We start from the raw sequence: 15,716 nt of genomic DNA on the forward strand, positions 1-15,716 counted from the left end.
CCTTGCCTCTCCCAGTTCATATTACTATCAAACCTTGATCCCCCCCTCCTGCCAAACCACCCTCTGGTCACCTTCTAGGAGCTTCTTATCTCCAGCTCGGCCTCACCAACCTTCCCCAGGTCCCTTCCTATGAACACTAATATTTCAGCAGACAAAAGGACAGCCAAACAAAGCATCAAAACATGTCCTGACAAAGGTTCACTGTAACTGTCTGGCGGAAGGTCTCTGCCAGTTGTCTGACTCCTCCACCTACAAACTCTGTCAGAGTGACCCCATCCTAGAATTCACCATAACCTACAGTCCCTAATTATAACCTTAGACCCTTCCAGAACCTCTCACTTGAATCCATTTCCCTCTTCACCCCTATGATACTCCACACTCCCACTTTCTACATACTCCCCAAAATCAACAACCCCAACAATACTGAATGCCACATTGTAGCTAGTTACTATCCTCCCACTGAAAGAATTTTGGCTCCCATCAACCAACATCTTCAATCTATTGTCCAAAACAGAACATCCCAGATCAAAGATACCAACCACTTCCTTCACTGACTCTCCGCCATCCCCACCTTTTACCTCCTGGATCCCTACTCATCACTATTGATGCCACTTCCCTATAAACCAACATCCCTCACGCCCATAGCTTTGCTGCTATTGAACACTACCACTCACATGGCCTTCAGACTCCAAATCCACATCTTACTATCTATATCCTAACTCACAACTACCTCTCCTTTGAAGGGAAGGTAGACAAAGCCACTCTGTTTAGGAATGTCTAGAGGGAACCTTCCAAACCTCCTAAAATCTCAAGTCCCTGGTCAGGTTCAGGCTCACTGAAGATATCTTCATGATATGGACTCAGGGCCAGCACATTTTATCCAGCCGGCCGGAGTGGCTGAGCGGTTCTAGGTGCTACAGTCTTGAACCATGCAACCGCTATGGTCGCAGGTTCGAATCCTGCCTCAGGCATTGATGTGTGTGATGTCCTTAGGTTAGTTAGGTTTAAGTAGTTCTAGGGGACTGATAACCTCTGCAATTAAGTCCCATAGTGCTCAGAGCCATTTGAACATCTTATCCTCATTTGTTCACATCCTCAAGATCTCTCTCACTCATTTCATCAGGTCCTCCTCAAGCCAGCATGCCATCATCCTAGACATTGACTTCCTCCTCTCTGATGCCTCCATCCACTCTTATGTCCACATTAAACCTGCCAATCATCAATAGCACCTACATATCAACAACTTCCACCCTTTTAACCCCAAAAAGCCACCTAGGGACTGAATATCTGCAGTGATGGGAGCTTCCTTGCACAGTATGCTGGAGGTCTCACATAGGCCTCCAAAGACAGGCACCATGCCACAAACCTATTCCACATCTGCACATACTCCCAAGCCTCCCACCACCCTCAAGGAACATCAATAAAGAAGTGTCCTTACTGACAACCAAAACCACCTCAGACTGGAACAACTGAACCTTTTCCTTCATTAGGGTTTCAGTTATCTATCATCATGCCCTGAAATGAAAGACATTCTACCAAAGATCCTTTCCATCCCCTCCTACAGTGGTGTTATGTCACACATCCAACTTTCACAACACCTTCATCCATCCCTGCAGCACTCCAAATTACAACCTCTTGCCACTGAGACCATATTCCTGTGGGAGACCCAGCTGCAAGACTGCCCAATGCACCCCCCTAGCACTTCCTACTACAGTCCTGTCATAGACTTATCCTACCCCATCAGAGGCCAGCTGACCTGTGAAGCAGGTCTGTTGTAATCAATGTTCAGCTTTTTATATTGGTAAGACTACCAACCAGCTGTTCACCAGGATGAACAGAGCGAAGTTGACACACTGTGGCACAATGTGCAACTGAACATAACATGCTTGAGGTCAATGGCTGTTTCACAACTCAGGCTATCTGGATCCTTCCCTCCACTACCATCTTTTCTGAACTGTGCAGATGGAGTTGTTGTGTCTAGCTCATACAGCATAGACACACTGAGGTAGCTAGGTGCACGCTAAACTAACGCAGACGGGCTTGAAGTACTGGAACATGAGACTTATTAATGAATAAGAAGAAAAGTACGTAGATGTTACTTAACTTTTATTCTCTTGTTGGAATACATCTCTTGAATACTCGTAAGCTATAAGCACTGATACAAATTGCGCCTTGCTAGGTAGTAGCTATGGACTAAGCTGAAGGCTATTCTATCTGTCTCTCGGCAAATGAGAGGAAGACTTGGTAGGTCTAGTCGCAAGCAATGTCGTCCGTACAACTGGGGCGAGGTCTAGTCCGTGTATTGTGACCTGCCATGTGGTGGCGCTAGGATTGCGATTACACAGTGGCGACACGCGGTTCCGACATGTACTACAGGACCGCGGCCGATTTAAGTTACCACCTAGCAAGTGTGGTGTCTGGCTGTGACACCACATTCCTCCCCCGCAAATCGGCGAACGGTCGTGAGATAAGGCTTCCGCCCGCCGTGGGGAGGACCCCATGTTGACGTATGCGATGAGGTGGGGAGCCTAACAACAGGCGAGGCTGTGCCACCCGCACCTGGCCATTCGGTCCGAGGGGAGCTAGGAAACGCCTGCAAACCTAGTCCAGGGTGCACGTCAACATGAGGTGGACGCGCACGTAATGAGACAAGAGGGGCCGAAGGGTCGACCTCCATTGCGTCGGGGAAGCCGACGCGCGACGACGACATCTGGTCCGGAGCGGGCAAGAGGTCCATGGCGGAGGACGGCTGGGCACGGGAAGCGAGCGGCGGCGCGTGACCCAGGGAGGCGCCAGGCGGCTGCAGCGAAGCGTCCGCTGCGGGCGGCGCCGGCGGCGGCGGCTGCGGCGGCGGCGCGACGCCATGAGGCAAAATGGAAGGCAGCGTCGGTAACACCTGGGGATGAGGCGAGCCAGTAGATGGGTCCCCAGGGCGCTGACCTGACGGCACCGTCGCTGAAAGCAGACGGGGAGCGGCAGAACCCAGGCGACGACAGAGGCGCAGCTGATTGAGATGCCGACGCACCTCACCAGAGGCCCCCAAAACCAAATACATCGCGCGGCCGAGGCAGCGAAGAATGCGCCCTGTGAGCCAACGCCGTGAACCGCGATAGTTGCGATAATAGACAACGTCGCCAGGAGCAAAAGCAGGAGCCTGCCGCTGCACAGGAACCTGATGCGGCGGATGCAGCAAAGACATCAGGGTGCGATGAGATCGACCATGGAGCAATTCAGCCGGCGAGCGACCATCGCGGGGCTGAGAGCGATACGATGACAAAAAGAGTAACAAAGCGTCCTCCCGAGAATGCGATTCTTTCAATTTCAACATCTGTGACTTGAAAGTCCGGACCAATCGTTCAGCGGCACCGTTTGACTGAGGCGAAAACGGCGCGGACGTCAGATGTTGAATACCATTGGCCTTGCAGAATGACTGAAATTCTGCGGACATGAATTGTGGGCCATTGTCGGAAACAATAGTCTGCGGAAGACCTTCAATGCAAAAGATGGCAGACAAGGCTTGGATTGTGGCAGAAGACGTCGTGGAAGACATCCGGACAACAAAAGGAAAATTACTGAAAGCATCGACCACAACCAACCATCGAGCATTCCAGAATGGACCAGCAAAATTGATGTGCAAGCGTTGCCAAGGGGAAGTGGCTTTCGGCCATGCAAAGAATTTCCGCGGCGGTGCGGATTGTTGTTCGGCACACGCCACGCAAGAGGAGCACATATTCGTAATCGCAGCATCGATTCCGAACCAAGTACAGTGCTGACGAGCAAGTTGTTTCGTACGCACTATACCCCAATGTCCTTGGTGAAGAAGCCGTAAGACAGAGGACTGTAACGAACGTGGGACCACGACTCGGGATTGATCATTATCGGAACGCAACAACAAAACACCACGTCGTACAAAAAGTCTCTCCTTGTGAGCAAAAAAACGGCGAACCAAAGGATCTTCGATCCGTGACTTTGACAAGGGCCATTGCGTAGCAACAAAACGCAAAACAGTAGCAAGGACAGGATCAGCAGCTGTGGCTGTAGCCACACGACGAAAATCAATCGGAAACGATTCGACCACGTCATCGGTTTCCGAATCAATGAACATGCAAGCAAGTTCGGAAGAATCGAATGCTTTATCCTCAGCAACAGGCAAACGGGACAACGCATCAGCGTTGCCGTGCTGAGCAGTGGACCGATACAAGATATCGTAGCGGTACTGCGAGAGAAAAAGTGACCAGCGAATGAATTTCTGCGCTGTACGCGGAGGTACAGGCTTGTTCGGATGAAAAAGCGATGTCAAAGGTTTGTGGTCCGTGATGATGGTAAAGTGACGACCATACAAGAAGTCATGGAACTTGGTAACACCAAACACGAGAGCTAAAGCTTCTTTCTCTATTTGTGAATAATTTCTTTGCGCAGATGAGAGCAATTTTGACGCAAAGGCAATAGGGCGATCATGCGAGCCATCTTTGTGCGCAAGCACAGCACCGATCCCGAAATCCGATGCATCTACCATCAACAAAAGGGGTTTTCGGGGATCGAATGGCGTAAGGCAAGTATTTGAAAGTAACGCCGATTTCAACTGGCGAAAGGCGCGTTCGCATTCCGTCGTCCAGACGAACGGAACACCTTTACGGCGTAAGCGATGAAGCGGAGCTGAAATGGAAGAAGCATTGCGCAAAAATTTATTTTACCCAACACACTCTGTAGCTGTTTCAAATCTTGCGGAGCAGGTAAGTCCTGTATGGCACGGAGGTGCTCTGGACTCGGATGTATACCTTGGGCATTTATGACATGCCCCAGGTAGGGTAAGTCCCGAGCAAAAAACACACATTTGTCCTTCCTCAAGCGAAGACCATTTCGACGCAAGACCTGAAATAATGTTCGGAGATTTTGCAAATGTTCAGCTTCTGTCTTTCCTGAGATCACAATATCGTCCAGATAGTTCGCAGCAGTAGGGACCGACGCACAAAGAGTTTGTAAATATTGCTGAAACAAAGCAGGGGCGGATGCACACCCGAACGGCAGTCTTTTGAAGCGATACAAGCCAAGATGCGTGGTTACCACTAACACGCGCTGGGATTCTTCGTCCACAGGTATCTGCAAGTACGCATCTGCTAGGTCCAATTTTGAAAAATATTTTCCCGGGCACAGTTTGTCAAAAAGATCTTCCGGGCGGGGCAAAGGAAAAGTAGCAGTCACAAGTTGTGGATTCACAGTTGCCTTGAAGTCCACACAAAGTCTCAATTTTCCGGAAGGTTTTGGCAAAATGACCAAGGGTGAGGCCCAAAGAGAAGCCTGCACACGTTCAATTACACCTTGAGATTCTAAATCGTGTAATGTTCTGGCGACCTCATCACGCAATGCGTGGGGAACATTGCGCGCTCTGAAAAATTTCGGTTGCGCGTTGTCCTTCAGTTCCAAATGTGCAGCATAGTTCTTAGCGCAACCAAGGCCCGGTGCAAAAATGTCTGCAAATTCTTCACAAAGACTAGAAACACTGGCGGAAGGCACAGTCTGATTCACTGATAGGACCTGATTTACTATAGACAAATTAAACAATTGAAACAAATCTAAGCCAAACAAGTTCACTGCAGTAGAAGAACGAAGAACGTAAAATGACACAAGTTTCGTTTGTCCCTTGTAAGTGGCAAGAAGGCTGCACTGTCCTAACACAGGGATCTGTTGTCCTGAGTAACTAGTTAACTTAACATTTGCGGCACGCAACGGCGGGGCGCCCAGTTGTGTGTACGTGTCGTGATTGAGCAATGAAACTGCAGCTCCGGTATCGAGCTGGAAGGGGATCACTTTGCCTTCAAAGCCACAAAAAGTTTATTGTCCTGTTGACGACAAGAGCGACTGTCACGTGCAATTTGAACTGATACAGGTACAGAAGCACTTGCGACTTTACGTGATTTTCGGCGACGTCGACGCACATTTGTGGTGGGACGAACACAGTCACAGTTAGCTAAAGTGTCACTGGACGGGTGGGAATGAACTACATGAATGTCCATGGGCGAAGGTCCACGAGCCCGATTGTCCTGGGTTCGATTCCGGCGCGAAGCAAAAGGCCTGGAATTTGTGTGATTGTCTGATCTAAGCTTTTTCTGGCAAACACTTTGAACATGTCCTTTCTTTCGACAGTAAAAGCAAATAGCTTGGCGTGACGGGCAATTTTCACGCGAATGTCTAGTTGCACACCGCGGGCAGGATTTCACTGCAGTTGCTTGCTTACGCGGCGCACGTGTTTGCGAGCTAGGCTGCCGCTGCTGTGCGGACGGGCGCGAGGGCCGTGTAGCGTCCCGGGCAGCGCGGCCGGCGGGCCGGTTAATGTGACACACGGCTGGCGAAGTTTCAAATGATTCCTGAGCAAAGTCAAGTGTGTCTTGCCTATCCAATATGTCTATCACTTGTTGAAGGGAGGGATTAACTAGTTTCAAAATCTGTTCCCGTATGCGAACATCAGAAACGTTCTGTGCTATTGCATCACGCACCATAGTATCTGAATAAGGGAGGCCACAGTCACATTCAAAGGCACACTCCCTAGTAAGTCCTTGCAAAGTTGCAACCCACTCCCTATTAGTCTGACCGGCCGTACGTTTTGTACGAAAGAACGTATACCGTTTTGCAACTACATTGACTGTTTCTTTGAAATAGGCATCTAAAGCAGACAAAATTTCTTCGTAGGACAGAGTTGCTACGTCGCGTCGGGGAAACAATTTCACTATCACACGGTAGGTAGACACACCGACACAAGAAAGCAAAAACGGCTGCCGCTCATTACCTTGAATTCTGTAGACTGCTAGATGGAAGTTGAACTGGCGAGACCACTCGTGCCAGGTCTCTTTGGCCGCCACGTATGGCCGAAAGGGAGGTGCAACAGCGTTTTGTGGCAGCGGTAGCGAAGAAACGGCGGCTGCCGCATCGTTTTGCAGCGCACGTTGACCCTGGACGAGCTGTCCAAGGGCTTCCAATAACGCCTGCGTCTGCTGATTCTGCAAGCGAAAAAATTCGGACAGTACATCTGGAGATTGTGGCGAAGCCATGACACAAGCAAATCAGAGCAAAGTACAATCAAGTAAAGCAACGTGGGCGCGGCACCACTCCTCGGCGCCAATTTATGTTGTGTCTAGCTCATACTGCATAGACATACTGAGGTAGCTAGGTGCACGCTAAACTAACGCAGACGGGCTTGAAGTACTGGAACATGAGACTTATTAATGAATAAGAAGAAAAGTACGTAGATGTTACTTAACTTTTATTCTCTTGTTGGAATACATCTCTTGAATACTCGTAAGCTATAAGCACTGATACAAATTGCGCCTTGCTAGGTAGTAGCTATGGACTAAGCTGAAGGCTATTCTATCTGTCTCTCGGCAAATGAGAGGAAGACTTGGTAGGTCTAGTCGCAAGCAATGTCGTCCGTACAACTGGGGCGAGGTCTAGTCCGTGTATTGTGACCTGCCATGTGGTGGCGCTAGGATTGCGATTACACAGTGGCGACACGCGGTTCCGACATGTACTACAGGACCGCGGCCGATTTAAGTTACCACCTAGCAAGTGTGGTGTCTAGCGGTGACACCACAGGAGTTATACTCATAACACATTTTCCACTCCTGATATCATCCCAGCCTCAACCTACAGTAACCTACTGTCCCCACAGCCTTAAACAAACTGTTTCCATCCTCCCCTCATGCTCAATGTGCACTGCTCTCTACTGGTGTGCCCAGTGTTCTTCATCCCCTTCTCTGATCCTCTCCCTTCAGCTCCTCTTTATGGTGAGTAGCAATCTATCTTTTTCATTACACTGTAGATATTGCAACCTGGACTTTCCATAGTTAGATTTTATTGTTGGTTACTGTTCCTGACATTACCTCTCTTTGAACCATGAGTTAAGTGATTGGAATTTTTGGTGTTCTCTTCAAGTTATTACTTAAATTCTGTCTAGCTGCCAACCAAACTAAGCAACAATTTTATGGAATGTGATAGCATTTGATAACAAATTTGTCTTAAATGTCAGATAAATAACATTAATATAATAGCTGTTTTCATGACACATGTCTTGCAAAAGAAGTTATGAAATAGATACTAACCCACGGGCATCATTTCTCCAGTAGGGAGCATAAAGTCCAGTAAAGGCTGGGACAAAGTAAACATCACCAGTTGTCTTGACCTCATCAGCCACATTTTCTGATTCTGGGACACTATCAATTAGATTCATATTTTCTTTTAACCACATTATGGATGACCCAGCAACTGCCACAGAACCTTCCAGAGCGTACTTTGGTGATGCTGACTTGCCCAGTTGGTAAGCAACTGTTGTTAGTAAACCATGAGTTGAGTCTATCCGCTACATGAAAGGAAAAATAATATTTAATAATTATTTCTGACAGTCAGTGGCATAAGAAAATACAATACATATTCCGTTAATTTAGACACTCATGTCATGACTATAATGCTTCTTTTTAAACACTATAACAATAATAAAAATTGACTTGACAAGCCTTTGTCACAAGGCATTCATTTCCTAAGAATTCTAAGCTCAAAAACAGTGATTATTAAAGGACCACAGAAACTTGAATTTGAATAATATGTAGCCACAGCAGCTGCCATATGAAGATTTATTCATCTTCTATTGATTCACAACTAGTTTTGTGATTATAAAGCCAGATGCTCAAGTGCTTAATAACTGACATAAAGAAGATGCACAAAAAAAAACTTTTGTTAACCTACATAGGCTAACTACATTACAAAATTTTAATTACATTGTTAATAACAAAAGAAAGACCATGGACCATTTCTTAGACATGGAAGCTATTCCTCTATAAAATATAGATGTCCCCCATTTTCACAGTTGTCAACAACTTGATGGTGGAGCACATCCAAAATGTAAACTACAACAAGCAGGGGTACTAAGAACCAAATCAAATTATAACAGAATCCCAGTGATAAATAGTGATTACCTTAGGGAAGTTGAGAACCTATAAATAGTGCTTACACAAATGGCCATGAGAAAGTGTGAATGGAGCGGCCCAGCTGAAAGTACAGCATGTACTGACAACTTGGGTGTAACACTCGGAGATATTGCCTTGTTGCATATGCAAAGAAAGATGCACCAGGCTCAGTGAAGTCCTCGTCACAATATACATAAGATATGGTGCAGTGCCAATCCCATATCTCATATATATTATAAATGCGAAAGTTTGTGTGTGAATATTTCCTCCTTCACACTAAAATGGCTGAGAGGATTTGGAAGAAATTTTCTATGCAATTAGCTTATAGACTGAATTAACAGACAGGTTGCTTTTAAAAGTGTATGGTACAAGATATTTATTAATTTGAAGAGTGTAATGTGAAATCTTCCCCATGAACCATGGACCTTGCCATTGGTGGGGACGCTTGCGTGCCTCAGCGATACAGATGGCCGTACCGTAGGTGCAACCACAACAGAGGGGTATCTGTTGAGAGGCCAGACAAACGTGTGATTCCTGAAGAGGGGCAGCAACCTTTTCAGTAGTTGCAGGGGCAACAGTCTGGATGATTGACTGACCTGGCCTTGCAACATTAACCAAAACGGCCTTGCTGTGCTGGTACTGTGAGCGGCTGAAATCAAGGGGAAACTACGGCCATAATTTTTCCCGAGGGCATGCAGCTTTACTGTACGGATAAATGATGATGGTGTCCTCTTGAGTAAAATATTCCGGAGGTAAAATAGTCCCCCATTCGAATCTCTGGGTGGGGACTACTCAAGAGGACGTCGTTATCAGGAAAAAGAAAACTGGCGTTCTACGGATCGGAGCGTGGAACGTCAGATCCCTTAACCGGGCAGGTAGATTAGAAAATTTAAAAAGGGAAATGGATAGGTTAAAGTTAGATATAGTGGGAATTAGTGAAGTTCAGTGGCAGGAGGAACAAGACTTTTGGTCAGGTGAATACAGGGTTATAAACACTTATAAACACAACATCAAATAGGGGTAATGCAGGAGTAGGTTTAATAATGAATAAAAAAATAGGTTTGCAGGTAAGCTACTACAAACAGCATAGTGAACACATTATTGTGGCCAAGATAGACATGAAGCCCACGCCTACTACAGTAGTAGAAGTTTATATGCCAACTAGCTCTGCAGGTGATGAAGAAATTGAAGAAATGTATGATGAGATAAAAGAAATTATTCAGGTAGTGAAGGGAGACAAAAATTTAATAGTCATGGGTGACTGGAATTCGAGAGTAGGAAAAGGGAGAGAAGGAAACATAGTGGGTGAATATGGATTGGGGGAGAAAAATTAAAGAGGAAGCCGTCTGGTAGAATTTTGCACATAGCATAACTTAATCATAGTTAACACTTGGTTCAAGAACCATAAAAGAAGGTTGTATACATGGAAGAAGCCTGGAGATACTAGAAGGTATCAGATATATTATATAATGGTAAGACAGAGATTTAGGAACCAGGTTTTAATTTGTAAGACATTTCCAGGGGCAGATGTGGACTCTGACCACAACCTATTGGTCTGAAGAAACTGCAAAAAGGTGGGAATTTAAGGAGATGGGACCTGGATAAACTGAAAGAACCAGAGATTGTACAGAGTTTCAGGGAGAGCATAAGGGAACAATTGACAGGAATAGGGGAAAGAAGTACAGTAGAAGAAGAATGGGTAGCTCTGAGGGATGAAGTAGTGAAGGCAGCAGAGGATCAAATAGGTAAAAAGACGAGGGCTAGTAGAACTCCTTGGGTAACAGAATAAATATTGAACTTAATTGATGAAAGGAGAAAATATAAAAATGCAGTAATTGAAGCAGGCAAAAAAGAATACAAACGTCTCAAAAATGAGATCGACAGGAAGTGCAAAATGGCTAAGCAGGGATGGCTAGAGGACAAATGTAGGGATGTAGGGGTAAGATAGATACTGCCTACAGGAAAATGAAAGAGACCTTTGGAGAAAAGAGAACCACTTGTATGAATATCAAGAGCTCTGATGGAAACCCAGTTCTAAGCAAAGAAGGGAAATCAGAAAGGTGGAAGGAGTATATAGAGGGTCTATACAAGGGCGATGTACTTGAGAACAATATTATGGAAATGGAAGAGGATGTAGATGAAGATGAAATGGGAGGTATGATACTGCGTGAAGAGTTTGACAGAGCACTGAAAGACCTGAGTCGAAACAAGGCCCCAGGAGTAGATAACATTCCATTAGAGCTACTGACGGCCTTGGGAGAGCCAGTCCTGACAAAACTCTACCATCTGGTGAGCAAGATGTATGAGACAGGTGAAATTCCCTCAGACTTCAAGAAGAATATAATAATTCCAATCCCAAAGAAAGCAGGTATTGACAGATGTGAAAATTACCGAACTATCAGTTTAATAAGTCACAGCTGCAAAATACTAACGCGAATTCTTTACAGACGAATGGAAAAACTGGTGGAAGCCGACCTCGGGGAAGATCAGTTTGTGTCCATTATTTCAATGAAATGATAATAAACAAAACAAAAAGTTTACATTTGCAATCAGTTATATAAATATACAAAATTATCTGTAACATTAATTAGATGCTTACAAGATTTAAGGAATATCAACTATATTTATCAATTTAATACTATGGAATTTAAATTAAGTGAATGGAATTTATACTTAAGATCCAAATGGACTCAAAACTAAATGAAATCAAGTAATCTCCAAAATTCTATTACTTTTAACATTACTAAAATCTGTTGTTAATTTCTGTCCAGATTCTTTAATTTTTTTCAATTAATTAGGTTAATTATTGACAAAGACATTTTCATACATAATTATCATTTGAAATGGTCAGTACAAAATACACTAATGATAAATCCACATGAGACAAGAGGTAAGCACATCAAGAAGTAAGCATATCCTGAAAATAAATTATGAAGTGGTAAATAATTGTTATTTCACTTTGCACTTTTAAACAATTTCCTTCTTACAGTAATCAGTATTACCATTACATTTCAAAAAACAATAAACCAGTTTTAACTTAAGTGCCATACTCCTTTCCCAAAACCTCAAACAGTCACCTTAAATCAAATATATCAAACAATGGAAAATCCAGGTAGGAATTAACAATATTAGAGAAGGAAAGTTGCTACTCACCATATAGCAGAGATGCTGAGTCGCAGATAGGCACAATGAAAACATTCACACAATTATAGCTTTCAGCCATTAAGGCCTTTGTCAACAATAGACACACATACACACACACACACTCAAGCAAACGCAGCTTGCACACACGACTGCAGAGAGAGTGTGTGTGTGTGTGTGTGTGTGTGTGTGTGTGTGTGTGTGTGTGTGTTTCTATTGTTGAAAAAGGCCTTAATGGCCGAAAGCTATAATTGTGTGAATCTTTTTGTTGTGCCTATCTGCAATTCAGCATTTCCACTATATGGTGAGTAGCAACTTTCCTTCTCTAATATTGTTATAAATCAAATATATGTTTTTCACAGTAAATATTATCTACCCTACACAATCATATCTTAACATCTGCCAACATCTCTTATGCACTTTACTTCTTTACTTGTTTCTCATTACTTTACATGTAATTTGCTAACTGATAAAATGAATACAGAAAAATTAACTACTACAAAAACAAATATTCCAACCTGGATTTTCCACTGTTTGCTCTTACAAAGACAAGGATACATGTTAATAACCCTAACTATCACTAAACTCCACAACACTTAATACTTCTGATATTCTTCATTACTAATTTAATTATTAAATTATATTTTTCATTAAACATATCCTTCATATTACTTCCTTACTACCTCATCATTTCATATACTTCACTATATCACTTCATTACTATATCTTCACTACTCTGTTACATACTTCTTCATTACATCAGTGAGCATCAAATTCATGCTTTATTGTAACCACAAAATGATTATAAAGACCAACATTTCACAGCAAAAGACCAGAAAATCTAATACTTTATTATTAATATTTATAATTTTATTATTCCATGAACCTACAATGCTATCATAGTAAGAGGAGAGGTGATACTCCTACGTGGCACGTCCCAGGTGGCGGACAGGGAAGTCCTCACCGGTTTACCGGTGGACTTGAGTGAAATAAAATAGCTCTCATGGACCAAACACACCCTCTGTGGTTAACAATCATAGCTGTAAATCGGAGCTTGCTCCAACTAAGGTTGCCAACCTTCGAAAGTCAAAAATGGAAAGGTCTTTTAGGAAAAAAGTTCCACTGTCCTGCTCAAAAAGGCAGGAAAAGGCTGCATCAGACTCGGTGGGTAGTCCACTAGAAGACAGCAACAAATCAGAGCGTTTGCAACCATCAAAATACACACTACAACACAAAAAGAAGATTAAACATGAGCAGATAAATTATATAGAAACACACAACATAAACTCACTACTTCAGACCGATAAACTCAAGGAGCTCACAGATGAACTAAATAAACAAAAAATTTTAATAACAGGGATCCAAGAAATGAGAAACACCACAGAAGACCCATTTGAATCACAAGGATACAGAATTTATAATGGGAAACCGGGGCTGAGGGCAATGAAACAATGTCCCCAGTTTGGAACAGGGTTTTTAGTAAAGATAAAAATAATAGATTCAGTAACGGATTTCCAAGCAGTATCACCAAGAATTGCGACTTTAAGCTTTAAAACAATGAATAAAACCTATACAATAATAAATGCTCATGCCCAATAAATGAAAAAAATTGTCTAACAAAAACAAAGGAAGAGGTAGATAAATTTTGGGACCTTCTAGAACAAACTGTGAACAGAGTAAATAAAAGGAATGTAAAAATCTTCTTGGGAGATTTCAATTCTCAGTTGGGAAAAGAAAGGAAATATAAAGATATAACTGGAAAACGGAGCCCACATAAATTTACGAACAAAAACGGTCAAAGGCTTGTAGAACTCTGCAGAGAACACAACCTTATATCTAAATCAACATACTTTAAGAGGAAGCCAAGTAAACTTAAAATATGGAAACATCCAGACTGGAGGAAGGGGGAGTGGCAGCTAGACCATGTCTGTATGGACAAAAATTTTCATAAGGAGATCCACAATGATAAAGTACTGAGAGGAATAGACACAGGCTCAGACCATTATATAGTTAAAATTAAAATCAAATTCACTCCGTTAAAGAAGAAGACCGGAAAAACTAATAAAATAAAAAGGAGGTTTGACCCACATCAGCTAATTAAAAATAATAAATACCAACAAATAACACAAACTATCAAATTAACAGATGAATTAGAACAACTAGTGCCTAATCTTAAAAAAGAAGCAGAGAATCTAGCTCCCTTGAACCCACAAAGGAAACATGCATGGTGGACGTCAGAATGTGACAAATTCCATGAAGATAGACACCAAGTATGGTTAAAGTTTCAAACACATAAAACTGAAGAAAATGCCATCAACCTAAAAAATGAAAGAAAAAAATTCATACAAAATATTAGAAGAATCAAGAGAGGATTCCATAAAGATATTATAAACTCTATAGAAGGTAATTATCATAAAACCAACTCCAGGAACTACTATAAAATCTTTGGGAAACAACTACAACAATATGAGGCCCCTACACTAATACTGAAAGATGAAGATGGAAGAATGACACACAGTAACAAGGAAAATGCAGAAATCATGGCAAAAGCATTTAACAAACTTCTGAATTGCGAGGAACCCAAAGAACCCTTACAAATCAACATAAATACCCCAATAAAAACCAAACCCAACAAACTAGACCTTCCAATTTTCCAAGAAGTAGAAAAAATTCTTAAAGAACAAAAAGATTATAAGGCATGTGGAGAAGATCAGGTTTTTGTTGAAATGTGGAAATATGCAAGTGACACAGTCAAGACCTACTTACACATGGCTCTAACAAAAATTTGGGTAACAGAACGCTTCCCCAAACATTGGACCACAGCTATCATCCACCCACTACACAAAAAGGGAGATGAGAGCAACCCAGACAACTACAGAGGAATCTCTCTCCTAGATTGCACATTCAAAATTCTATCCAAGATCCTATATGAAAGAGTCAAGCAGCAATTACAACAGGAGTTAGGGGAATATCAGGGAGGTTTCAGACCATGGAGAAGCTGTGCAGAGCAGATAATTAGTTTAAAATTGATTATGGCATACTACAAGAAATGGAACAAACCTCTGGCAACAACATTTGTAGATTTTAAGAAGGCATATGACTGTCTCCACAGACCTTCAGTATTAAAAATTTTAGGAAATCTAGGACTCCATCCAAAACTAATTAAAATAATACAACTCACTCTAACCAACACCAAATCAAAAGTGAAGTCTAGAAGAGAAACTTGGGAACCATTCCTCATAAAAAACAGGCTTAAGACAAGGTGACTGCCTATCGCCATTACTGTTCAACTGTGCACTGGAATACATAATGAGAAAATGGTACAAGGAAAATCCAAAGATGATAAGAATTGGAAGTGCAAAAGATGATATTAGCTTAAACTGCTTGTGATTCGCTGATGACCTTGCTCTCCTAGCCAACACCGATCAAGAAGCCAGGCAGCAAGTGAAATCACTACAAGAAATAGCAGAGAAAGTAGGCCTTAGAATATCATTTGTAAAAACGGAGATTATGCTAACTGATCCACCACTTGCAAACAAAATTACAGTAGGAGAACAGGAAATAAAAATTGTTGATAAATTTAAATATTTAGGTGAAATAATAACATACAATCTAAATGAG

General features: G+C 42.8%; 1 protein-coding gene across 1 annotated transcript in view; it reads right to left on the reverse strand.

The window, feature by feature from the left end:
- The window catches only part of LOC126235210 (glycerol kinase-like), a 197,799-nt gene that overhangs the window by 91,875 nt on the left and 90,208 nt on the right, over window positions 1–15,716 (reverse strand). Inside the window, exon 7 of the mRNA XM_049943941.1 lies at window positions 8,094–8,350. Within this exon, the coding sequence (XP_049799898.1) occupies window positions 8,094–8,350 (257 nt within the window). The remainder of the gene's footprint in view (window positions 1–8,093; window positions 8,351–15,716) is intronic.

The sequence above is a fragment of the Schistocerca nitens genome, chromosome 2 (genome assembly GCF_023898315.1).
Source record: "Schistocerca nitens isolate TAMUIC-IGC-003100 chromosome 2, iqSchNite1.1, whole genome shotgun sequence".
Lineage (NCBI taxonomy): Eukaryota > Metazoa > Arthropoda > Insecta > Orthoptera > Acrididae > Schistocerca > Schistocerca nitens.